General features: G+C 39.6%; 1 protein-coding gene across 15 annotated transcripts in view; it reads left to right on the top strand.

The window, feature by feature from the left end:
- The window catches only part of FAM76B (family with sequence similarity 76 member B), a 107,533-nt gene that overhangs the window by 57,103 nt on the left and 24,866 nt on the right, over nucleotides 1–25,564 (top strand). For 8 of the 15 annotated variants that reach the window (XR_012015983.1, XR_012015986.1, XR_012015989.1 and 5 more), the window contains one exon: nucleotides 2,448–2,601. The exons of 2 other annotated variants lie outside the window; for them this stretch is intronic. Coding sequence is in view for 1 of the 13 variants with exons in the window: in XM_072795118.1 (XP_072651219.1) it covers nucleotides 2,448–2,550 (103 nt within the window). In the remaining 12 variants the exon portion in view is untranslated. Of the gene's footprint in view, nucleotides 1–2,447; nucleotides 2,817–3,750; nucleotides 4,422–6,885; nucleotides 6,904–6,965; nucleotides 7,074–25,564 lie in introns of those variants that run through there. 5 more of the 15 variants (XM_072795115.1, XM_072795118.1, XR_012015984.1 and 2 more) reach the window with 4 other exon arrangements.

Raw genomic sequence — 25,564 nt, 5'->3', positions numbered from 1 at the left:
TTTGCCTTTAGACTTGAAGACTCTACTGATTTCCAAAGTTATTCAGGTCAGCACTCTCATTCCACACTACATTCAGTGAGGTTAGGTTGTTCATACATTGATAATACATTTTTATTCCTTTGTCATATTCTGTTTGCGATACTGGGATCCACTGACCTCCAAAGTGGTTTTTAAACATTTGTATACACTAAGGTTGCACTTTGTGTTGTAATAGTCTGTATGCTTTGACAAAGATAAACTGTCATGTATCCACCATTACAGTACCATACAGAATACTTTCACTACGGGATCCCTGGGTGGCGTAGCGGTTTGGCGCCTGCCTTTGGCCCAGGGCGCGATCCTGGAGACCCGGGATCGAATCCCACATCAGGCTCCCGGTGCATGGAGCCTGCTTCTCCCTCTGCCTGTGTCTCTGCCTCTCTCTCTCTCTCTCTCTGTGACTATCATAAAAAAAAAAAAAAATTAAAAAAAAAAAAAGAATACTTTCACTACCCTAAAAATCCCATGTAGTTTGCCTGTTCCACCTACTATCCACACTACCCTCTACTTGAACATCTGGCAACCACTGATCTATTTACCATTTTCATGGTTTCATTTTCTCCAGAATGTTACATAATTGGAATCATACAGTATGTAGCTTTTTTAGACTGGCTGTTTTCACTTAGCAATATGTACTTAAGATTCATTCATATTCTTTTGTGACTTGTTAGCTCATTCTTTTTTGTCACTGAATAATATTCCATTGTATGGATATACCAAGATTTGTTTATCCATTCACCTATTGAAGGGCATCTTGGTTGTTTCCAGTTTTGGGCAGTTACAAATAAAGCTGCTACAAATATTCATGTGGAGGTTTTTGTGTGGATATGTGTTGGGGCCCAACATAGGACTTGAACTCAGGATCCTGAGATCAAGACCTGAGCTAAGATCAAGAGTTAACCAATTAAAGTGATTAACCAACTTAACCAATTGAGCCATTCAGGCACTCCTGGATATGTGTTTTCAAATAATTTGAGTAAATACTTATGAGCACAATTGCTGCTAAGATTACATTAGTTTTATAAGAAACTGCCAAACTGCCTTTTAAAGTAGTAATATTGTTTTGCATTCTCACCAACAATGAATGAGAGTCCTGTTGCTCTACATACTTGTTAGCACTTAGTATTCTTAGTGTTTTGAATTTTAGCCATTCAATAGTTGTGTAGTAGCATGTCTTTGTTGTTAAAAGAATATATTTTTCTCAGAGAAGTTATCATTCCCTCACATATCCTGTGAATGCACAATTTACAGATCATCTTCTGCACCAAACCCTTGTTTTAAGTTAGTAAGTTGAGAACCAGTGACTTGGCAAAGTCCTGATGAAGTTTGATAGAAGAGAAATAATACCAAGGCTTTCAGTGTGATCATCGTTCTGTTCTTTTTTAAAATTTACTTTCTTTTCTTTTCTTCTTTTTCTTCTTCTTCTTCTTCTTCTTCTTCTTCTTCTTCTTCTTCTTCTTCTTCTTCTTCTTCTTCTTCTTTCTTCTTCTTCTTTTCTTCTTTTTTTACAGTAATGAATCTAGTTTTGTTGGGTAGAATTTGAAGAACTCCTATTGGCAAGAGATATTTTTAAGAAAGTTATGAGTCTTCAGAAATATAGGCAGGAACTACAGGCATTGAGCAAATCTTTGCAGCCAGGCACTAGGAGAGCTCAGGTAATATGGAGCCATGTTCATGAGGCTGAGGCAAACATTCTATGTCCAGTCCTATTAGCTTTGTACTAAGAAAAATACTATTTTCTGACCCTGTGCTTGTATCTTTTTAGAAACCTTTAAGGATTAAAGCAAATCTATGGGACACTGAAGGGGAAATATACCTTCTGATCTATTACATTTGCTATTTATTAAACAAAAAGATGGAATAAAAACATTTGCAGTTCACCTAAACTTTTTGTCTGGATATGAGACAAATGTTGCAAAATCCAGTGAAGTTTCTTCCCAAGCCAGAAATCCCCCCCCCCAATACCTGGGGGGAATTCTTTATCTTGTATTTTATTAAGAAAATAAAAGAATTAATTGAAAGTTAACAAATCCATAATATGAAATTAAATGGTATGAACTTTACTATACAATTAGTTGAGTACAATGATTATAATATATAGCAAACTGAAAATCCTATTACGGTAGTAATTCTGATTCCTCCTTCCAAGGAACTGATGAAACCCCCTGAGAGATGTGACCAAGGAAAACAATTCTTTTTTGGCTCTTTATCCAGGGTGTCACTTGCTATTCTGCTGCCTCGTAATGTTTATATCCCAGACTCTCTGTGCAGATAGATTATTTTCTTCATGAGTTTTACATTCAATTGCATTAATTTTTTTTGTATTCCTATTTGCAGTTGCCAAAGTTCAGATGCAATGTTTGGAGTGCAAAGATGCTCTAATAATCTTTTTTCATGTATTTGTCCAGCCACAATCAACACTCTGAAAGATACTGGATTCATCTCTCTATACTTCTTTATACCATGATCGAAGCTATCATGATGGCCAGCGCATGGATTTTTGCTTTGTGAGGGGATGAGAGCTTTGCCGAAGTAGATATGACTTGAAAATGTTCCCCAAAGGTACAGAACTTGTGGATTCTTTAGATTGATCAATTTCCTGGTGTGGCACTTGGAATGGGTGCTGCCAGTGTCATTTCTCTCTGTCTAGAATTGCTGGGAGGTTACCCTGGGTGCCTCTTCTTAGGAACAATACTTTCTAAAAGTAAACTATGCTAAAAAAAAAAAAAAGTAAACTATGCTAACTCTGCTAAATTACTTTGGGATCTGTAATTTCTGTGTAGTTGTGTGACCTGAAGCCATGAGATAGATCTCAGGAGCCTAGCTATAGGATTTTAAAAATTTTATTCTATTCCCTTTTAACAGAGAGGGACCAGTGTGGTAGCAATCTCAAAGGGTTCCTCTCCAAGAATCTCACTCTGCTTCAAGGTTCTCAGGTCCTTTCTCTTCAGTTTCTCTATGTTATTCTACCAAAGATCTTCAGGCCCAGGTGATCTAGAGTCCACTCATATCACCACGCAGCAGCAGTAACGTGTGGGCGGGAAGTAGAATCAGTAGAGAGTGTTAAGAAGAAAGTTCCTGGAGGAGGAGGAAGTACTTATAAGTTGTGTTTTAAGAGGCCCTAAAAATCCTTTTGACTTCTTTACCCAAATATTTCCCTTCCTGATTCTGCTAAAGATCTTGGAATTCCGCAAATGTATCTAATCCCTTGGGTTTAGTCCCTAAAGTCTTTGTAAAGTACAAGTGCTGTTTAGGTCCAAGAGCCATAGAGAAATTTATTTATTTATTTATTTATTTATTTATTTATTTATTTATTTATTTATTTTTTGCCATAGAGAAATTTAATTCAGAGTAATATATCAGTTAAGATGCAGTAATTTAGTAAGGGAATAGGATATTCTTGAAGGAACAGAACGTGAAATGTGGGATCTGATGTGGGAAGAGCAGTGGTTCTTACCTTTGGCAGTTAGGGACTCCTGAGAGAATATTTCAAAAGTTGTAGACCTTCTCCCCAGAAAAGAATACATACTGTGGAAGTGACTTTTGTAGCTAGGCATGTTCAAAAGTCAAAACTAGATGAAAACTTGGTAGAGACAAAATTTTGCTTGAAAAACCATTAAGTCGCCTATGAAGTATACTATAAGTGGTTTTAAAATATTATACTATTCAGTAATTGTTAAGCATATTGAAATTTGATTACCACTGATGTAGAACAAAGATGGAAGAAAAAGAATACATATATTCTTCTGTCTGGCCCTTCACAACATTCTGCCTTTGAAGAATCTATTAATCTCTGGAGAAGGAGGACAGGTATAAATTCTAAAGCTTGACTAGAAAACATTGTTCATTCTGGTTTTACTGTTCAGTCACTGTAACCTTAATACATGATAATAAATCTGTTTGTGGTTGAAGGTTTAAAAAAATTAGTGGCAAGCCTAGGTTCTAAAATCAAAATGTAAGTTAAATTTCTACAAAATGGGGCTCCACTGTACCCACAGAACTAACTCATGATTTGGAGCATTTATTGTTTCAGGTGATTGAGAGGGTGAGACACAGAGCAGCTGGGAAGGGGTAGGGACTGAAGGGAAATAGATGCAGAGGACGGTGTTAAAGCCCCCCTACTCGCTGCTGGGATTTACTCCAAAGGTACAGATGCAGTGAAATGGCAGGACACCAGCACCCCAATGTTTCTAGCAGCAATGTCCACAATAGCCAAACTGTGGAAGGAGCCTTGCGGTCCATCGACAGATGAATGGATAAAGAAGATGTGGTCTATGTATACAATGGAATATTCCTCAGCCATTAGAAATGACAAATACCCTCCATTTGCTTCCATGTGGATGGAACTGGAGGGTATTGTGTTGAGTGAAGTAAGTCAATCGGAGAAAGACAAACATTATATGGTCTCATTCATTTGGAGAATATAAAAATTAGTGAAAGGGATTAAAGGGGAAAGGAGAGAAAATGAGTGGGAAATATCAGTGAGGGTGACAGAACACGAGAGACTCCTAACTCTGGGAAACGAACAAGGGGTAGTGGAAAAGGAGGTGGGCAGGGGGTTGGGTGACTGGGTGACGGGCACTGAGGGGGGCACTGGATGGGATGAGCACTGGATGTTATGCTATATGTTGGCAAATTGAACTCCAATAAAAAAATATGAAAAAAATTAAAAAAACCTCTACTGACCTTTTATTTGTTCTTGAACCAGCCCCGGCTGGAGATCTTTGTCTTTTTAAGATTCCCTTTGCTCCCTCTTCTGTGTGCTTCTTCCCACACTCCTTTCTCTCTCCTATATGTTCCAGCATTCTCCTCTTGCCTTGTAGCACTCATCAATGAGGCCCTTAAGAAGTTCCCAGTTGGATAAGGGAAAAGCATAAGGCAGCCTTATCACTGCATTCCTGATTCCTCTGGGTTTTATTATTATTAATTTTCTTATGTGGTTTTTCTGTGAGGCAGCTGTGTTTTCAGATGGAGAAAAGTTTGTGACCTTAAGGACACAAAAAAAAAGAAAAAGATGCCATTAAGAAAGGGAGTGGAGAATTTTGATAGTTAGGATTTCTTTAAATAGTATCAACTGTAGCCAGTTGCCATCTTTTCTGACTGAATAGAAGGTAGATAGCCATTCTCTCTGATCTGGTCTGATGATTTTCCATTTCTTTTTTGGCACAGGGTAATGAACAACAAACTTTCTTAGTGTCTGGTGAGACCATTCATCTATTCCTCCTCTAATAAAGTCCAGAGGTCTGTTAGGAAGTTAATTTGTGGTTTAGGACCTCTGGCCATTGCAAAAGTACAATTTTTATTGGTATGTAAAAGCCTCTGATCCTATTTCTTCATTTGATGGAAAATAGAAGAGAGGTCATACAATTTAGTTTATTTTTTATTTATTGTCAAGATCAAATGAGGTAATATATGTGAAAATTCCCGTCATAACTTAGCACATACAAACAACTCTGTACATGTTAGTTACATGTTCCTTCTCTAGATGAATACTCCCATACTCCACATGTTTCTATTTCTATCAGAATCCAGTGCCTACTACCCAGGATCCTTGTAGGTGGCAATAAAAAATAGGACACATGCATTCATGTTAACATGTGGGCGGGAAGTTTCTAAAGGTGGCATGGAGTAGTATGCAGCTAGCTTGTTATTCATTATAGTAGATTCCTCCACCTTTAAGTTATATTTCTCATGTTAAAACTCGACTGGTGTAATACCCCACCTGATTGAGATAGAAAGTTTGTGTGATTCATAGCAATGTCATCTAATCTGAAAACTAAATGATTTTGTAGTAATGTAGCTAGATTTTTAAATTTCTTTCTCAAATATAGTTATGGTGACATGCAAGCTCCATGAGGACAAGAATTTTTGTCTGTTCTTTTAATTGTAAAATCCCAATCATTCAGAACAATGCCTGACACACAGTGTGAACTCAAAAATATCTGTTGAATAAATGAATGAATAAATAAATGAACTATCTTGTCCAAGTCTAAGGAAATAGCCAATCTTGGCTCTGCCACTAGAATATCTGAGAATCTCTATTCCCAAGAATACTTAGAAAAAATGTTTTTGAGAGCTTAGTATGTATCTGGCATTGTGTTGGGCCCTTGGAATTTTATGGTTAACAAGATAGTCATGCCATGAAATGAGCATATAATTTAGCAGAGAAGAGAGATATTATATTAAAAGAGTGAATATTAGAGAATTGGTTTTTATGAAAAAGACGGTACAGAGCGTCATGGTGCAATACAGAGGGCCACAGCATGAGAAACAAGGCAATATTCCCAAAGCAGGTGTTATAGAACATGAAAACATCTTGAAAACTTAAAAAAAATATATTTTAAATGAAAGGCAGTATTAGTAAAGGCCTTTGCTTAATTAGGTGGATCTTTCCTGATGCTCGGTCTTTTTTTGGGGGCACAGAGGGAGAAGCATAGTTACTGCTGCAATATTTCCCATGTGGATATGACCTTGAGATGCAGATGAAGAACTAAGCCCACATAGGACAGCAAACAACTTGTTCTAAAATTCTTCTTTTGAGGAAACATCTGTCTCTTTTTCAGGATGCCAACCATCACATGGGTCTTCCAGCTTTAGCATATTTTTCAGCCATCTGCAATGTTTACCTCCCACACACATGGGCTTAGTCACTGCACACAACACACACCTCTGCCCAAACTTCAATATCAAGCTTTACTATGAAAGACTGAAAAATCTCCTTGGAACCACTGTAAAGCTTCATAGCCCAGGCATATTATTTTTCAGGAGTATTGTGTGGCTACTTTAGGTGTAATATGTTTATCACTTTTAAGCTTCTTTTAAAAAGATTTTATTTATTTATGAGAGACACACAGAGAGAAGCAGAGACGCAGGCAGAGGGAGAAGCAGGTTCCATGCAGAGAGCCTGATGTGGGACTTGATTCCAGGATTCCGGGATCAGGCCCTGAACCAAAGGCAGATGCTCAACTGCTGAGCCACCCAGGAGTCCCTAAGCTCTTTTGAATATAAGGGAAAACAGAGGAGAGAGACTGGAGGTATGTATGTATGTATGTATGTATTTATTTATTTATTTATTTTTATTGTTTTTCCTTAGAGTCACAGGGTGGAAGACAGCCTGAGATGTTCTTTGATTTCACTTCCTACTAGGCAATCAGGGAGCCCACTTTTACGTGAAGCCTCTAATTCAATATCTTCTCACTTTTAAGTTGACTGGGGGTGGAAGGAGATGAAATTCTGTAGGTTCCTACGGTAAATTGTTCCAGAGTTAATAAACCTGTTTTCAAAAATTCATTTTATATTTAGCTAAAGTATCTTCCATTCCTCTGCAAAAAAGTGTTAAGTTTCTGTTTTAAGACTCGGCATAGTTAAGAACTAAGATCTAGGTTCAAATTTGACCTCTGCTTCAGATGAACTGTGTGATTTGAGACCATTACATGACAATTTTGTATCCTAGCTTCTCCATCTGTAAACCTAGGAACAAAGCACTCATCTCTGGAGGATATGTGACTGTGGCACATTGATCTGGTTTTTCTCACATGATGCATTTTGATGAATAGTGATTATTATTATTGCTCTATAAAAGTTATCTAACAAGAATAACTTTGGGAGCAGGAACTATGACTCATTTGGGTTTGTATCATTCACAGCCTTTTGATAATATTGTGGATATGATAGAATTATATATAAATGATTTAAAAAAAAGTAAGACAGGGATCCCTGGGTGGCGCAGCGGTTTGGCGCCTGCCTTTGGCCCAGGGCGCAATCCTGGAGATCCGGGATCGAATCCCACGTCAGGCTCCCGGTGCATGGAGCCTGCTTCTCCCTCTGCCTGTGTCTCTGCCTCTCTCTCTCTCACTGTGTGCCTATCATGAATAAATAAAAATTAAAAAAAAAAAGTAAGACAGTAAGTGTAGGAAATAATTTGCTTTTCTATGAACCAGCTTTATGACAGAGCAAATCATTTGCACTTCCTGAACCTTGGTTTCTTCATTTGTAAAACTGCTGTTTTATTAAACAACACTTTGCATTTCAATATTTATGAGTATCTATTCTGTTCTATCTGAACTCCAGAAAAGGAGGTTTTTTAGGCAAAATTTCTAGACCTATGAATTGTTTCTTATTAATAACCTGATTTTTTAAATAAAAAACCTCTCAGATGTTTCATATTACTACATTTAAAAGCATCTTTGAGAAGAGGTATTAGAAACATTGTCATATTTTCTTGATTAGATTCAAAATGAACAGGAGTGAATACTGAGTTCCTGTTCCATTCACTATTACTTCATGGACAGGATAGGGCCAGTACTTAATGGTTTTCTTCACTGGTTACCAAGTGAAAGTGGAGGTGGGGGAAAGAGGTGAAGGAGCAAACTCTAGAATGATTTTATTTCATTTGTTGTTCTGGTGACTAATGGCTTCAGCTTTCTCTCTGGAGTGTATCCAAAACTCTTTGCTAGATCTTCACTTTGACTCTGCCCAATTTTCTCAACCCCAGCTAAATGAAACTGGACTTTATGACAGCATAGATGCTGAAGAAATGCAGCTTGTCAAGCCTGGGCATAATTTTGCTTAGAGAGATAATGATAAACTCACACTTATCTTAATTTAGCTCTATTATTTCTTTGCTCAGAATCTTAGGTAGATCAGGAAGAGAGGTATGTGATGGGAAAAAAGAAGATAATTCCTTGGGAGATCTTCAATACTCTGGAGTTTCCTTTTACAGCTGGCTCTTTTCTGGGGTTCTAAAGATTCCAACATGATTATTAGTTCTAAGAAATTGATTTTTTTTTTTTTTTGGTCAGTTTCACCAAAGGCCCCAATGAATTCCCAAAGAGCACAGTAACCTTCACTTAGGTGAATAAACCATGAAGTGGAGAAAGGAGTATGTCAATCTTAGTATAATCTTCTCATCTGATCCACTAAACTTCACATTTTGTGGGGTTCCCGGTATATACATCAATGTTGACTATGATACATATTAATAATACATAAATATTAGTGATACATAAATAGAAAAAGGAAAGCAGGACTCTATTCCTAAAAGTATAGACTTACAGAAGCCTAGTTATGTGGTGGTGTTCTACATTGCAATTATGCCATATTTATTTATGTTGATGGGTAAGTGGCATTCCTTAGACTTTTGGGTAGACTACCTCATAGTATGAGAAAATTATTTGTCCAACTTCAAGTTAATTGATAACATCAATGAGACTAAAATTTAGGTTGGTTGGTACAGTCTCACACTTTGCTCTATTAATGCTGAATTCATACCTTTATATTCAGCATTTTACTTTGTGCCAATGACATCAACAAAAAGAAATCCAAACCTAAAGGAAATTTCCATGCTGAATCAAATAATTGTAAACGAGTTATTTTTTCTTAACTTCCTAAATTCTATGCCAATGATTCCATCAGATATAAGGCAAAGAGTCTTTCCTTTGAGAGCTTCCTTTCCCACAAACTCATTGAAATTATGCAAGCCAGGAAATCCTTTTAGCACAAACCAGGGAAAATTGATATGAATAAAAATAAGGTAAAATGAAAACAGTGAGTAGAGTCTGATTTATTTGATAAAATGTCACATAATTCAGATTCCACTAACATTTGTTTAATATCATTATCATATAGCTCATTTAATATTTACATTAAACTTGTAAGGTAGCTTTCACTATTGTCTCCCTTTCCTGAAGACAAGGAAATAGATGCAGAGAGAAATTAAATAGTAGCCCCAAACAAGTACTTAGTATGTGTGGGAATCCAAATTTGATTCTTGTTTCATCTGACTATAGGCCAGTGATTTTTCTCATTTTGCTCATTTCTCATCCTTTTTCACTCAGCAAATGTGATGATTCTTGCCCATCAATCAATAGGAGGCTGAGTTATGTAGTTTTATGCTCAGTCTTTAGGATTCATTCATTCTTCTCTGGGATGAGAAGGTGGGAGATTTTCCCTTGGGGCCCATCAGAATCTATGTGTGGGATGATATGTATAGTTTGGAAAAGATGCCAGAGATAATTTATTTCCTTACCACCTGCACCAATTGACATTCTCTGCATTATCCCACACTATACCATGATAGTTTGATTTTAGTCTATTGACTTTAGAATAGAACTTCTTTCAGCTTTTCTATTTAATAACTCTGTAGGAAGGGTTTTTCCCCACAAATTTACCAGGTAGTTACTTTCATGGAATATTTCTGGGTTAGCATATTTCCTTCCAGAAATAAATCTTGGGTTATATGGGTCAAGGAACTCTTAGATTAAGGCTTAATTAGGATAAAACATCAATTCAGAGGCTACTATATGAAGCTAGAAATCTCTCTTCTGTCTTTGCATTTCTCATAGAGTGAAAGTCTTTGACTTTGCCTAAGGTGACTTAGTGAACAGGAATCATTCCATTTAAGCTCACTCTGATACCCAAGGTTCAAATGCTCCCTAACATCCAGGATGGGGACTTAATTCCTTTCACCATCCCCTATTGCAGGTCCTTTATTTCCTGGCCAGAGTTGTGTCCAGTTTTCCTCGAGGCTCTCCACCTGAGCCATGCTCAGCATTCCCACCATGTTCACTCCTCCTCTATGGCACTCTGGCATCTTGGCCAAGCTACATCCATTCTTAATATCCTATTGTGCATTTTTACTACACTTTTGTCTTTCTTCACAGTTTCCTCCAAGGTATACTTGTAAAAAACAAAGCGAAACTTGCTAGCAAAATGAAGTGGTGAGTTTTGTGATACTGAACTGAGCATAGGGGCAACACAATATTTGAATGTAAGGGCCATGGAGCTCACTAAATGGTGCCCTTAGCCCCCTGGAAATAATAGGAGGCTGAGTTATGTAGTTTCATGCTCAGTCTTTAGGATTCATTCTGCCTGTCAAAAGGGACATTTCTACTTTCTCTCTGTGTTGGTGATTTCAGTATCAAAATGATAGTCTTTCAAAGTTATTAGAACAGCCTTTGCAGGTTTTACCTGAGGGAAAGGAGCTGTTAACTTTTCATACAAAGGCAGCTGCAGAAGCCAAACCATGGGAGGATTTTCCACAGCTGGCTTTGGTTGTTCTAAAATTCTTGTTAGAGCAGCTGGGAACGATGACTCTGCTTCTAACCTCAGAAATTAAGTGAAAGAAGAGAACCGCATATTTTACATATTAATCTCCATGTTTCTATTACTTTCAGTCTGCATTGAGCTCTAACATTTGTAGACAGTGGAGTAAGTGAGCCCCAAAATGATAGAATTTCAGAAACAGATGTAATTTTCAACCTCTGTCAAGATATCTGAAATCTTACCCTGAGAGATTCATTCTTGTGGGACTCTCTTCCAGAGTCCCATATAGAAGTGTAAACACCATTGGGAGGTATGGTATTTTAAGCCTTCTACTTTTTTGCACTTAAAACACCTTAAGACAACGTTAGTCCACACCTGAGGAATTGTTCATTGACAACCGGAAAACAATGATTCTCAGAATCAATTTACCAGGGAATGGTGCTAAAAAAATTAACAAAACAAAACAAAAAAACCTAAAAACAAAATAAAGCAGGGACCAACTTTGACAAGCTCACACCTTTTTGGTCCTCCATCTGTGGGTAATCAGCATTCCATTGCAAGAGGCTTTGGCACATCCATTTATAGGACATATATGTTGTGTTAGAAATGAACAATACTGAACATTAGTCTCTAGTAGTGGACAGACTAGTATACATATTAGAATGTGGAATACTTTATTTCTCAGCAACCAGTGAAAATATAATCACAAAGTTGAATGTAAATTCATCTCTCAAGTAGATGACTGAAATTTTTGCTTTTGTTAGCTAGTTACTCATTTGGATATTTGTGGTCCATCACCCTTCCTTGAAGAGATCAGAAGGGCTTCCCTGGACAGAATGGGAGGGAGAGAAACCTTTCTCTCAGAGTACAGAGTATGTGTACTGAGACTATGACTGCTCAACTGGGTCTAAGAGCATACTGGCCAGACTATAGGGGCATGTCCTACTGTAACATCAAATCGGAAGTGACCAGAAGCAGGATCTGGGAGGACAGTTCAGACAGAGAAGATGAGAGCAGGAGGAGGAGATTGTCATCAATGAGTTTTGGGGACAAATGATATGCATTGAGGAATGGGGCCTGGAGTTGTGTCTTTACGTATTCCTGCCACCCATTGCTTGGTTGACTAGATCTGTTCATTGGGTCTGGGATGAGATGGATCTATTCTTGTCTATTATCAGTGTGTGTGTGTGTGTGTGTATGTGTGTGTGTGTGTGTGTGTGTGTGTTTTGAGTACTTTCTGTGGTCTCCCTGCTAGGCCTTGTGACTATAAACACTACCACCAAGTCTGCTTACTATTAAGCACTGTGATAAGTTCTTTGCACATATTACTCATTTTGTCCTCACAAATATCCCATTAGGGGAATGTTATCTTTATTTTACATATGAAGAAACAAATCTAATGATGTTGGGAAACATGCCCAAGGTTACATGGGATTTAAATGGTAGAGATGGAAATTAAACTTAGTTTTATTTCATTCTCTAAAATTTATGGTCTTAGCTGCTATATTTCAGAGCTGGCTATATTATCTTTAACATTAATGAAAACAAAGAATTCAAGAATTTCCATAGCATGGCTGGATAATTAAAATTAAGCTTATTGGCTTATTGGATAGTGAGGAACCCCTAGAAGCAAAGAAAAAATTACGAATTCTTTGGTTTTGCCTATACTCACCCCATCTTCCTATCTACTGTGGATAAGAGAATACAGTGTATGTGGGTAACAACTGAATTCAGACCTCTCTCCAAAGAAAAGCTCCTATGAAGGATTACACAGTATATAATGAAATAAGTTTGGAGAAGAAATGATGAAATAAAGAAAAAATTCCTGTCAGATCCAAGGCCCTACTTTTGGTGCTGTGTGACAGGGATAAATCTCATGTCACTGCTGCCTTCCAGAAACTTAAAAACCCGCTGGCAATGTCATTCCCAAAGCATGAGACTATTTATAGGACCAGAAAAGAATTGCATAAGAAAACTTGTAAGTGATGCCAGTAGGCCATTTCACTGATAAATAATTGGTATTGACCATGTGTGATATGAAGCACTGTAAAGACTGACAAGAAAGCTTTCATGTAGAGAAATAAGCACTCTCAACTAGTCTTAAAAGATAGATTTGGACTAAATGGTGAGGCCAAGGCAATGGGAATGGAATGGGCAAAACCATGGGAAACAATATAGGACACAGTGAGGAATCTGATCTGGTGCGGTCTTGGTACAGAGGACTGGTGGCACATAAGACTGAGAAAGTAGACTAAAGCAGACTATGTCAGACCAGGTGTCTGGGTGGTAAAAGAAGTCTAAAACTCTCCTGAATCTCCAATATATTCCTCTTTCCAACCTTCAAAGATGACCTTTCCTTCCTGTTTCCTTCTCCCGCGGTCCAAGACACACTTATCCAATTGATCCTTATACATATTGGAAGTGGCCCCAGGGCTTTCAAAGCCTTGAGCATTTGAGATGCTTGGCCCGCAGAAGTGAGGATTGTGAGGACAGAGTGGGGCAGATACAGTAGGTGGCGCTCTGTGACCAAGACAGAAAAAGCCAGCACCCCGTGACCATGCAAGGTCCCACTTAAGCTCCACCCTTCCTTAAATTTGAAGTAAGGAGCTTCCCAACCAGATAAAGGTATCATCATGCCTTGGTTGGTGTTATTTTTTCCAACTTTTAAAGACATTATTAAAGTTCATTTTGGCAGATGGAATTGAGAGTATTAAGATATTCTGTTCAGATGTCAAGTAGATGATAGTCTTTCAAGAAAAAGAACTTGAATGCCCATTGAACGTCCATTTTGTTTCTTTTCTACTGCTTCAGTTTTGTATGATATTGCTAAACTTTATGGCAATAAATAAATATTCAGTAATTACAGCCCTTTCTCAGAAGTGTGAAGAAAAGTCTGTTTCTATTGGAGATGGATCTTGGGAATATTTAAAATAGAAGGTTCAGTGTTGGTGGGGCATAAGGTATTTTCACTGGTATGTTGCTACGGTATCATGTGTTCTTGGGCCCATTCCTTGACCCCGTGGAAGGAGATTGCTGGGCTCAGGGCTTGACACAGAATAGGAACTCAAAAATTAGTGAACTGAGCATCCACTGTCTCCATATTTTGTGTTCAAGAAGGTAGGATATTTTATATTTGTCCATGTTTCCTTCACATTTTATCCCCCTGAAGCCTGCAACAAAAATACCAAAGGCTAAGTGGAAGCATTGGGGCCACCTAGGGCAGCCTTGTGACATTTTGTTTTTCAGAATCAGCTGATTCCCTTTCCTTTCCTATTCTTTTAAATGCTCTAATGCTCACTGGCAATGATGGCCCCTAACTCTTCTATTCCACTAAATCTATTGCCTCATTATCGTCCACCATTAAAGCAACCCTGTATCATGCCTGCAGTAACCTAATATTTCAGTTCTTCTAGTACTGTTGTGACTGCAAAGTTTTTTTAAGTTCACAATTACATTTGTACTTGTGCACTGGGTCAAGTTTAAAACATCTTCACTGTATTCAATACCCCTTACTTGTTGATATGAAGATGTTTGTGTAGACACTAAGAGCTGACAGTGTTAATCATCCTTGTTCCCCATTACATTTTAACATTATGCTTGCTTTAACAAAGGGAGTGAAGACCTTCAGGCACATGTCAGGCTGATGAAGATGATGTGGGGATAGGAAGGTCATTTAGTTCTGTGTAATCACACTGTCTTTGAGGAGAGTTATGTATGGTAACCAGATCTCTTGGGACCCTTCTTCTGTAGCCCTGTGATCTGCCAGTATGTAGTGTGGCATACCTGGATAGAAATAATCCTGGTGAAGCAACATTCTGGAAGGGCTTTGCTAATGTTTGTTTAATCACCAGAATCTTGGTTTTGGTTGTCCATTGGGTACATCCAGTTCAGATCATTTATTCATCACAGTATTTGCTGAGGAGTTTCACATTGGTGGTTACAATGAAAACAAAAAGTTAAGTGAGGATAATTAAACCCATATCAAAAAATGTATTACACCCAAGTTCTGAATAGTTAACAGTTAAATATGCACAGGCACATGCACACAGAAACTACAAATAGTATGTACTCAAGCAATCACAGTATCTTGACTTATTAGAGAACTGTCAATAGATTTAGCCAGGGAAAAGGGAAATGCTTCTGCTCCATCCATGTATAGGTCTCCATTTTTCTTCTTACTTTTCATCTAATTCATCAACGTGATTTTGTTGTTCTTCTATGTGGCATGCTATTCCATGTTTCTCATAAGTCTGTATTGGGGTGGTTACTTTTTGGATCAGAGTTCTTAAACCATTGAGAATTCTTAGGCTCTGTCTACAATTGCTTCGAGTTCACACTTTAAGATGAGTTTCTATCAGCTGTATTTCTTTATTCTAGTTACTCCTCTCCCTAAGTACTACTGCTGAATCTCTATAAGGCTGGAACTTCTGGAGATTTTGTTTTTTTCCAGTCAGCACTGGTCACCTGGGAATGACTTAACTCTCTCTCTCCTATGCCTTACTTCATTTTTTTCAGCCCTCTCACTTAGTGGAGGCAGTGTGTATAGTTATATACATAGCTCTGGCTTTTAGCTGAGACAACGTCCAAATCAAGACCTACCCAGAAGCCTTTGCCATCATGAAAGTGTCATTAACTTTAGGCTAATTCCTCCATCTTTTTGGGGTCTATGTAGGTCTTTCATGATTTTTTGCATTCAGTTATGCAACCAGAGAAAAGATCTTTCTTCATAGTTGGATACTCATCCTCATTCTTGTCTTGAGGCCAAGAGAGCAAGCAGCACAGCCTGTGTCACTCGCTACTGCAGGGAAACCAGCACAAAGAAAACAGGCAGTATTGATAAAAGCAGCAAGCTGTGAATAGTGGGGTAGGTCAGAGAGAGGAGAATAGCTTTTTCCTCACAGAAAGAATGCAAGTCCTGAGAGTATTCCATCCCTATAAACTCTTCACCACCTCAGGGGTGGGTGGCTGGGTACCTGGGTAGTAGAAGTCACTGAGGTGTCACACTTACGCCATCTCCACACATAACCAGGCTACACCACTCTTCTTGCCTTCTGACTCTGAAGGCTGTGGTTGAAACTAAGGTGGTCAGTACTGTTTGGGGTTGGAGGTTAATTTCTAAACTGAATTGGAGATTACACAGTCTCAGAGGGACTGAGAACACATTATAGCTTTTGTTGAACTGTAAAATGCATTTGTCATTTGAGTGCCATTGTTTAAGAAATGCCATGATTCAAGTTGATGTGAAAATGTGTGTGCATCTGTGTGGATGTGTCTGTGTGTCTCTTTGTGTCTGTTGCCCATGTTTTTTGTTTGTTTGTTTGTTTGTTTTTTGTTTTAAATTATTCTTTTATTTATTTTTTTTAATTTATTTTTTATTGGTGTTCAATTTACTAACATACAGAATAACCCCCAGTGCCCTCACCCATTCACTCCCACCCCCCGCCCTCCTCCCCTTCTACCACCCCTAGTTCGTTTCCCAGAGTTAGCAGTCTTTACGTTCTGTCTCCCTTTCTGATATTTCCCACACATTTCTTCTCCCTTCCCTTATATTCCCTTTCACTATTATTTATATTCCCCAAATGAATGAGAACATATAATGTTTGTCCTTCTCCGACTGACTTACTTCACTCAGCATAATACCCTCCAGTTCCATCCACGTTGAAGCAAATGGTGGGTATTTGTCATTTCTAATAGCTGAGGAATATTCCATTGTATACATAAACCACATCTTCTTTATCCATTCATCTTTCGATGGACACCGAGGCTCCTTCCACAGTTTGGCTATCGTGGCCATTGCTGCTATAAACATCGGGGTGCAGGTGTCCCGGCGTTTCATTGCATTTGTATCTTTGGGGTAAATCCCCAACAGTGCAATTGCTGGGTCGTAGGGCAGGTCTATTTTTAACTGTTTGAGGAACCTCCACACAGTTTTCCAGAGTGGCTGCACCAGTTCACATTCCCACCAACAGTGTATGAGGGTTCCCTTTTCTCCGCATCCTCTCCAACATTTGTGGTTTCCTGCCTTGTTAATTTTCCCCATTCTCACTGGTGTGAGGTGGTATCTCATTGTGGTTTTGATTTGTATTTCCCTGATGGCAAGTGATGCAGAGCATTTTCTCATATGCATGTTGGCCATGTCTATGTCTTCCTCTGTGAGATTTCTGTTCATGTCTTTTGCCCATTTCATGATTGGATTGTTTGTTTCTTTGGTGTTGAGTTTAAAAAGTTCTTTATAGATCTTGGAAACTAGCCCTTTATCTGATATGTCATTTGCAAATAAATTCTCCCATTCTGTAGGTTGTCTTTGAGTTTTGTTGACTGTATCCTTTGCTGTGCAAAAGCTTCTTATCTTGATGAAGTCCCAATAGTTCATTTTTGCTTTTGTTTCTTTTGCCTTCGTGGATGTATCTTGCAAGAAGTTACTATGGCCGAGTTCAAAAAGGGTGTTGCCTGTGTTCTTCTCTAGGATTTTGATGGAATCTTGTCTCACATTTAGATCTTTCATCCATTTTGAGTTTATCTTTGTGTATGGTGAAAGAGAGTGGTCTAGTTTCATTCTTCTGCATGTGGATGTCCAATTTTCCCAGCACCATTTATTGAAGAGACTGTCTTTCTTCCAATGGATAGTCTTTCCTCCTTTATCGAATATTAGTTGCCCATAAAGTTCAGGGTCCACTTCTGGATTCTCTACTCTGTTCCACTGATCTATGTGTCTGTTTTTGTGCCAGTACCACACTGTCTTGATGACCACAGCTTTGTAGTACAACCTGAAATCTGGCATTGTGATGCCCCCAGATATGGTTTTCTTTTTTAAAATTCCCCTGGCTATTCGGGGTCTTTTCTGATTCCACACAAATCTTAAAATAATTTGTTCTAACTCTCTGAAGAAAGTCCATGGTATTTTGATAGGGATTGCATTAAACGTGTATATTGCCCTGGGTAACATTGACATTTTCACAATATTAATTCTGCCAATCCATGAGCATGGAATAGTTTTCCATCTCTTTGTGTCTTCCTCAATTTCTTTCAGAAGTGTTCTATAGTTTTGAGGGTATAGATCCTTTACATCTTTGGTTAGGTTTATTCCTAGGTATCTTATGCTTTTGGGTGCAATTGTAAATGGGATTGACTCCTTAATTTCTCTTTCTTCAGTCTCATTGTTAGTGTATAGAAATGCCACTGACTTCTGGGCATTGATTTTGTATCCTGCCATGCTACCGAATTGCTGTATGAGTTCTAGCAATCTTGGGGTGGAGACTTTTGGGTTTTCTATGTAGAGTATCATGTCATCGGCGAAGAGGGAGAGTTTGACTTCTTCTTTGCCAATTTGAATGCCTTTAATGTCTTTTTGTTGTCTGATTGCTGAGGCTAGGACTTCCAGTACTATGTTGAACAGCAGTGGTGAGAGTGGACATCCCTGTCTTGTTCCTGATCTTAGGGGAAAGGCTCCCAGTGCTTCCCCATTGAGAATGATATTTGCTGTGGGCTTTTCATAGATGGCTTTTAAGATGTCGAGGATGGTTCCCTCTATCCCTACACTCTGAAGAGTTTTGATCAGGAATGGATGCTGTATTTTGTCAAATGCTTTCTCTGCATCCAATGAGAGGATCATATGGTTCTTGGTTTTTCTCTTGCTGATATGATGAATCACACTGATTGTTTTACGGGTGTTGAACCAGCCTTGTGTCCCAGGGATAAATCCTACTTGGTCATGGTGAATAATTTTCTTAATGTACTGTTGGATCCTATTGGCCAGTATCTTGTTGAGAATTTTTGCATCCATGTTCATCAGGGATATTGGTCTGTAATTCTCCTTTTTGGTGGGGTCTTTGTCTGGCTTTGGAATTAAGGTGATGCTGGCTTCATAGAACGAATTTGGAAGTACTCCATCTCTTTCTATCTTTCCAAACAGCTTTAGGAGAATAGGTATGGTTTCTTCTTTAAACGTTTGATAAAATTCCCCTGGGAAGCCATCTGGCCCTGGACTGTTGTGTCTTGGGAGGTTTTTGATGACTGCTTCAATTTCCTCCCTGGTTATTGGCCTGTTCAGGTTTTCTATTTCTTCCTGTTCCAGTTTTGGTAGTTTGTGGCTTTCCAGGAATGCGTCCATTTCTCCTAGATTGCCTAATTTATTGGCGTATAGCTGTTCATAATATGTTTTTAAAATCGTTTGTATTTCCTTGGTGTTGGTAGTGATCTCTCCTTTCTCATTCATGATTTTATTAATTTGAGTCTTCTCTCTCTTCTTTTTAATAAGGCTGGCTAATGGTTTATCTATCTTATTAATTCTTTCAAAGAACCAACTCCTGGTTCTGTTGATCTGTTCCACAGTTCTTCTGGACTTGATTTCGTTGAGTTCTGCTCGAATCTTTATTAACTCCCTTCTTCTCTTGGGTGTAGGATCTATTTGCTGTTTTTTCTCTAGCTCCTTTATGTGTAAGGTTAGCTTTTGTATTTGAGTTCTTTCCAGTTTTTGAATGGATGCTTGTATTGCGATGTATTTCCCCCTTAGGACTGCTTTTGCTGCATCCCAAAGATTTTGGATGGTTGTATCTTCATTCTCATTAGTTTCCATGAATCTTTTTAATTCTTCCTTAATTTCCTGGTTGACCCTTTTATCTTTTAGCAAGATGGTCCTTAACCTCCACGTGTTTGAGGTCCTTCCAAACTTCTTGTTGTGATTTAGTTCTAATTTCAAGGCATTATGGTCTGAGAATATGCAGGGGACGATCCCAATCTTTTGGTATCGGTTCAGACCCGATTTGTGACCCAATATGTGGTCTATTCTGGAGAAAGTTCCATGTGCGCTTGAGAAGAATGTGTATTCAGTTGAGTTTGGATGTAAAGTTCTGTAGATATCTGTGAAATCCATCTGGTCCAGTGTATCATTTAAAGCTCTTGTTTCTTTGGAGATGTTGTGCTTAGAAGACCTATCGAGTATAGAAAGAGCTAGATTGAAGTCACCAAGTATAAGTGTATTATTATCTAAGTATTTCTTCACTTTGGTTAATAATTGATTTATATATTTGGCAGCTCCCACATTCGGAGCATATATATTGAGGATTGTTAAGTCCTCTTGTTGAATAGATCCTTTAAGTATGATATAGTGTCCCTCTTCATCTCTCACTACAGTCTTTGGGGTAAATTTTAGTTTATCTGATATAAGGATGGCTACCCCTGCTTTCTTTTGAGGACCATTCGAATGGTAAATGGTTCTCCAACCTTTTATTTTCAGGCTGTAGGTGTCCTTCTGTCTAAAATGAGTCTCTTGTAGACAGCAAATAGATGGGTCCTGCTTTTTTATCCAGTCTGAAACCCTGCGCCTTTTGATGGGGTCATTAAGCCCGTTCACATTCAGAGTTACTATTGAGAGATATGAGTTTAGTGTCATCATGATATCTATTCAGTCCTTGTTTTTGTGGACTGTTCCACTGAACTTCTTCTTAAAGGGGAATTTTAAGAGTCCCCCTTAAAATTTCTTGCAGAGCTGGTTTGGAGGTCACATATTCTTTTAGTTGCTGCCTGTCTTGGAAGCTCTTTATCTCTCCTTCCATTTTGAATGAGAGCCTTGCTGGATAAAGTATTCTTGGTTGCATGTTCTTTTCATTTAGGACCCTGAATATATCCTGCCAGCCCTTTCTGGCCTGCCAGGTCTCTGTGGAGAGGTCTGCTGTTACCCTAATACTCCTCCCCATAAAAGTCAGGGATTTCTTGTCTCTTGCTGCTTTAAGGATCTTCTCTTTATCTTTGGAATTTGCAAGCTTCACTATTAAATGTCGAGGTGTTGAACGGTTTTTTATTGATTTTAGGGGGGGATCTCTCTATTTCCTGGATCTGAATGCCTGTTTCCCTTCCCAGATTAGGAAAGTTTTCAGCTAGAATTTGTTCAAATACATATTCTGGCCCTCTGTCCCTTTCGGCGCCCTCGGGAACCCCAATTAAACGTAGGTTTTTCTTTCTCAGGCTGTCGTTTATTTCCCTTAATCTATCTTCATGGTCTTTTAATTGTTTGTCTCTTTTTTCCTCAGTTTCCCTCTTTGCTATCAACTTGTCTTGTATGTCACTCACTCATTCTTCCACCTCGTTAACCCTCGTCGTTAGGACTTCTAGTTTGGATTGCATCTCATTCAATTGATTTTTAATTTCTGCCTGATTAGCTCTAAATTCTGCAGTCATGAAGTCTCTTGAGTCCTTTATGCTTTTTTCTAGAGCCACCAGTAGCTGTATAATAGTGCTTCTGAATTGGCTTTCTGACATTGAATTGTAATCCAGATTTTGTAACTCTGTGGGAGAGAGGACTGTTTCTGATTCTTTCTTTTGAGGTGAGGTTTTCCTTCTAGTCATTTTGCTCAGTGCAGAGTGGCCAAAAGCAAGTTGTATTGGGAAAAAGAGAAAGAGGAGAGAAAGAAGGAAAGAAAAGAGAAAGAGAAAAAAAAGGGAAGAAAGAAAAAAAATGAAAAAAAAAAGAAGAAAAAGAGAAAGAAAGGAGAAAAAAAGGGGTGGGGGAAGGAAACAAATCAAAAAGCAAAACAAAACAAAACAAAACAAAACAAAAAAAAAGAACCACGGGGGAGTATCTTCTGATTCTGTGTACTTTAAGTCCCTTGGCTTCCCCTGGACCTTGTCCGTCTCGCTGGTGTTCTGGGGGAGGGGCCTGTTGTGCTGATTTTCAGGTGTTAGCACTTGGGGGAGCTGCTGTGCCCCTGCCTGGTGCAGGGCTCAGTGGGGGTTGTTTACCCCGTGAGGCCCCTGGAGGAACAGCCCCAGTGGCGGGGCCAGCTCTGGAGCCCTGGATTCAGCCCCCGCAGGAACTCCGGAGCTCTCGGTCTGCAGGGCCTGGAGGCTCCGGGCGGGGCCGCTGATCTGCTCAGCTGGGGCAGGAGCGTCCTCGCTGTCCTGGGCCCTCCCGGCCTCTGCCTGTCCCGGGGGAGGCCGGATCCTGGGCTGTGTCCCGGCGCCCTGTGCTCCGGGGCCTGCGCTGTTGGATTCGCGCTCCCGCCCCGCAGCCCCCTCCGCGGAGCCGCCCCCGAGCCCCTCCGAGCTGCTCCGGGTCCCCCGTGCGCGCTGCAGCCCTTAGGGAGCTCGGGGCGCTCTCCCGGGGCGCAGGTGTCTGTCAGTGTCCCCGGGAGCTCGAGGGCATCCCCGCCCTCCTGGGTCCTGCTCCACCTCCCTGGAGCCCCTTTCCCCCGGGAAGGTCGGTGCAGCTCCTGCTCCTCCGGGACGGGGCTCTCCTGTCCTGGGGACACTCGCCCCGGCCTCAGCCCGGCTCCTCGCGAGGCCCCTCCCCCTTGGAGGCCTTTTGTTCCTTTATTTCTTTTTCCCCGTCTTCCTACCTTGATAGAAGCGCGAACTCTTCTCACTGTAGCATTCCAGCTGGTCTCTCTTTAAATCTCAGGCCGAATTGATAGATTTTCAGGATAATTTGAAGGTTTTCTAGGTAATTTGGTGGAGACAGGTGATTTGGAGACCCTACTCTTCTGCCGTCTTGCCCCTCCCCTGTTGCCCATGTTATGTCTGTGTTCACATGACACCTTTCTGAGTTTTTAAGGCCTTCCCATGATTCACTGCTTTCATCCCCTAATAAATAATCATTATATTTTGAATTAACTGGAAATAACAGATAGTAAGGTTTTATTTATTTTATAAAATATTTCATTTATTCATTCACAAGAGAATCCGAGAGAGGCAGAGACAGGCAGAAGGAGACGCAGGCACGGGGAGCCCGATGTGGGACTTTATCCTGGGACCCCGGGGTCATGACCTGAGCCAAAGACAGACACTACCACTGAGCCACCCAGGTGCCCTAAAAGGTTTTATTTTATTATTACTATGAATCAGCAGTACCAGAAAGATGTGGTGTAGTAGTTCTGGGCACTTCAGTCTTTGAGTTCCTTAAAAGTTGGAGGTTTTTAAAGTATCAAAAGGAAGGCAGCCTGGGTGGCTCAGCGGTTTAGCGCCGCCTTCAGCCCAGGGTGTGATCCTGGAGACCCGGGATCAAGTCCCACATGGGACTCCCCGCGGGGAGCCTGCTTCTCCCTCTGCCTGTGTCTCTGCCTCTCTCTCTGTCTCTCATGAATAAATAAATAAAATCTTTAAAAAATATATCAAAAGGGGGATCCCTGGGTGGCGCAGCGGTTTAGCGCCTGCCTTTGGCCCAGGGCGCGATCCTGGAGACCCGGGATCGAATCCCACGTCGGGCTCCCTGCATGGAGCCTGCTTCTCCCTCTGCCTGTGTCTCTGCCTCTCTCTCTCTCTCTGTGTGTGTGACTATCATAAATAAATAAAAATTTAAAAAAATATATATATCAAAAGGATATTGACTCTGGGTCCTGTTATTGCTTTTCTGTTTAGGAGCAGGATAGATGAGGGAGCATACTTTTAAAAGCCCTCTTATAAACATGTTTCTCCTGGTTACTGCTGAGAATGAGTGGCTTGAACATTTGGGTTCTTTTTATAGGGAAGTTTTTCTTTATTGGAGTGAAGGAAGTTAAAATGCCCTGAGAACTGAGGCTGCTTTGTGCAGCACTTAACACACCAGCATGAAGTTGCTCAGGATGCATTTGCTAAGTGATTGAAAAGTCAGCCCTAATCTGCTGCTCGACTCCTTTATTAATAAAAACCAAATGTAATCCTGGCACACAAACTGTAATCTGGAAATGGGTTTTAGAAATCCACTCTACTGAATAAATGGGCTGTGAAAGCCCATCATTATCAAGGTTAAGAAAGTACATTAGATGAGATGGAGTTGGGAGCTGACAGGGAGGGGGAGATGTATTTAACTATTTCAAGATATTGATAGAGAAAAAAAGTTTGCCTCTATGTTTTGATCTTGCCTAATATTTTTACTGACTGCCTAAAGTATCATAATGTCTGGAAATTCTCAAGAGCTGTGAAGGGCTGAGATTCTACTCTAGTTGTAATCTAATACATTAGCCTGCTCTGGCTTTATAGATACTGTCAGAAGACTCAAGACTCCTGGGTCAGAGACAGATAACTCAGATAACTTCATTACTCAGAGAAATAGCAGAGCATCAGAATTTTCTTGTGGCAGTTCACTGAGCCCCAATTCTGCAGACTGCCACAGAAAGGGCCAGGTGACATCTGCATATGCAGTAGGTTGCATGGCAGGAGAGGAACCCTGAGCTCAGGGAGCCCAAAGCCACTACAATGGACAATAAGTAGGCCAGCCATTTGCTCTGCAAGGAACACTCTATCTTCCAAGGCGCTTTCTGACCTTATATACAAACATCCTTGATAGATAGTCCACAACAAAGGGAGTCATTGCCTCTGCTTGTGAGGTGTACAGAAACATGAGAGTCTCATGGAGAAACTGTCTGGAAGGAATATGGTATCCATCCCCAACTTGTGTTCTCTGTTTTCCACTGTTGTCTTTAGGCCACCATCTTAATTGGAATGCAATGGCTCTCACTGCCTCCAGTCTCTGCTCTGAAGTTGGGCTTGGAATTGCCCTGGGTATCTTTATTTTCCTTGAGTCTGAACTGTTAAGGATTCCCAGGGATCATTACAATAAAAAAAAGATGATAAATGGAGTAGGTCTCTGGTAGGAGGAAGTAACTTTTTCTGGGGCCAATAATGACACATGGTTGACCTAGTCACAAGGAGGAGAGAATAAATAGGAGAGGAGAGATACAGTGTGGGAATAAGTGGGAAAATGAAGAATAAGAAAGAGAGAAGAGGTCCAAAGACTCCCACTTTTCCTCCCAATAAAAAGGCTGTGTATTGTGGGGAAGGAGAAATAAAGTGAACAGTTATCTGATAGAGATTAAAAACCACTGTTTATGGTAAGCAGATTGCAAGAGCAGAAAACAAGAGAGAAAGAGGAGAGGAAAAAGAAGAGGAAAATCTACCTGCATTAATTAAAGTTTTTTCTTGAGTATTTCTATCTGCCATTTCCAACAGAATCAAGGACAGTTATTTAGCATCTATTTATGAAAAGTAAAGCAATGAGTCATAGAATACTGGTGAGGCTAAGGCCCCAGAGGAAACTGTGTGGGTAGTTAAGAAATCAAGCTTTCATATATTGAACTAGCAGTGAAAGATAAAGATACTTGAAAAAAGTCCTCTATTTAGTATAGTGAACAATTTAAGGAAACTTAAAGAAAATACATTATGCAAGTAAAAGGTGAATAAGTTTGATGGCTACAACTTACAAAGAAACTTAAATTAATCCAGAATTTTCTATAGGTGAGAATGGGGACTCCGCCAGCACCAGCTGACTGCTTGTGAATGGTTCCTGTATCCACAGGGCATCATCTTGACTGAACTTCTTAATCTTCTCAACATACATCCAAGTAAATCTCTTTAACAGCAGAGGAAACACTGGCATAAAAGATAAACAACTTGCTCATCAGTGGGCCACATCACCTGACTCTGAGCCCAGATTTTGATCCACAATGTTAAACTGTAGTGGAAACAGTAGTGGGAGACCATATAACATGTAGTTGTTTTCCCACTGATTCAA

Source organism: Canis lupus, chromosome 23 (genome assembly GCF_048164855.1).
Source record: "Canis lupus baileyi chromosome 23, mCanLup2.hap1, whole genome shotgun sequence".
In the NCBI taxonomy this organism is placed as follows: Eukaryota; Metazoa; Chordata; class Mammalia; order Carnivora; family Canidae; genus Canis; species Canis lupus.
Note: the sequence above shows the minus strand (reverse complement) of the source record. Positions and strands in the feature narration are given on the sequence as shown.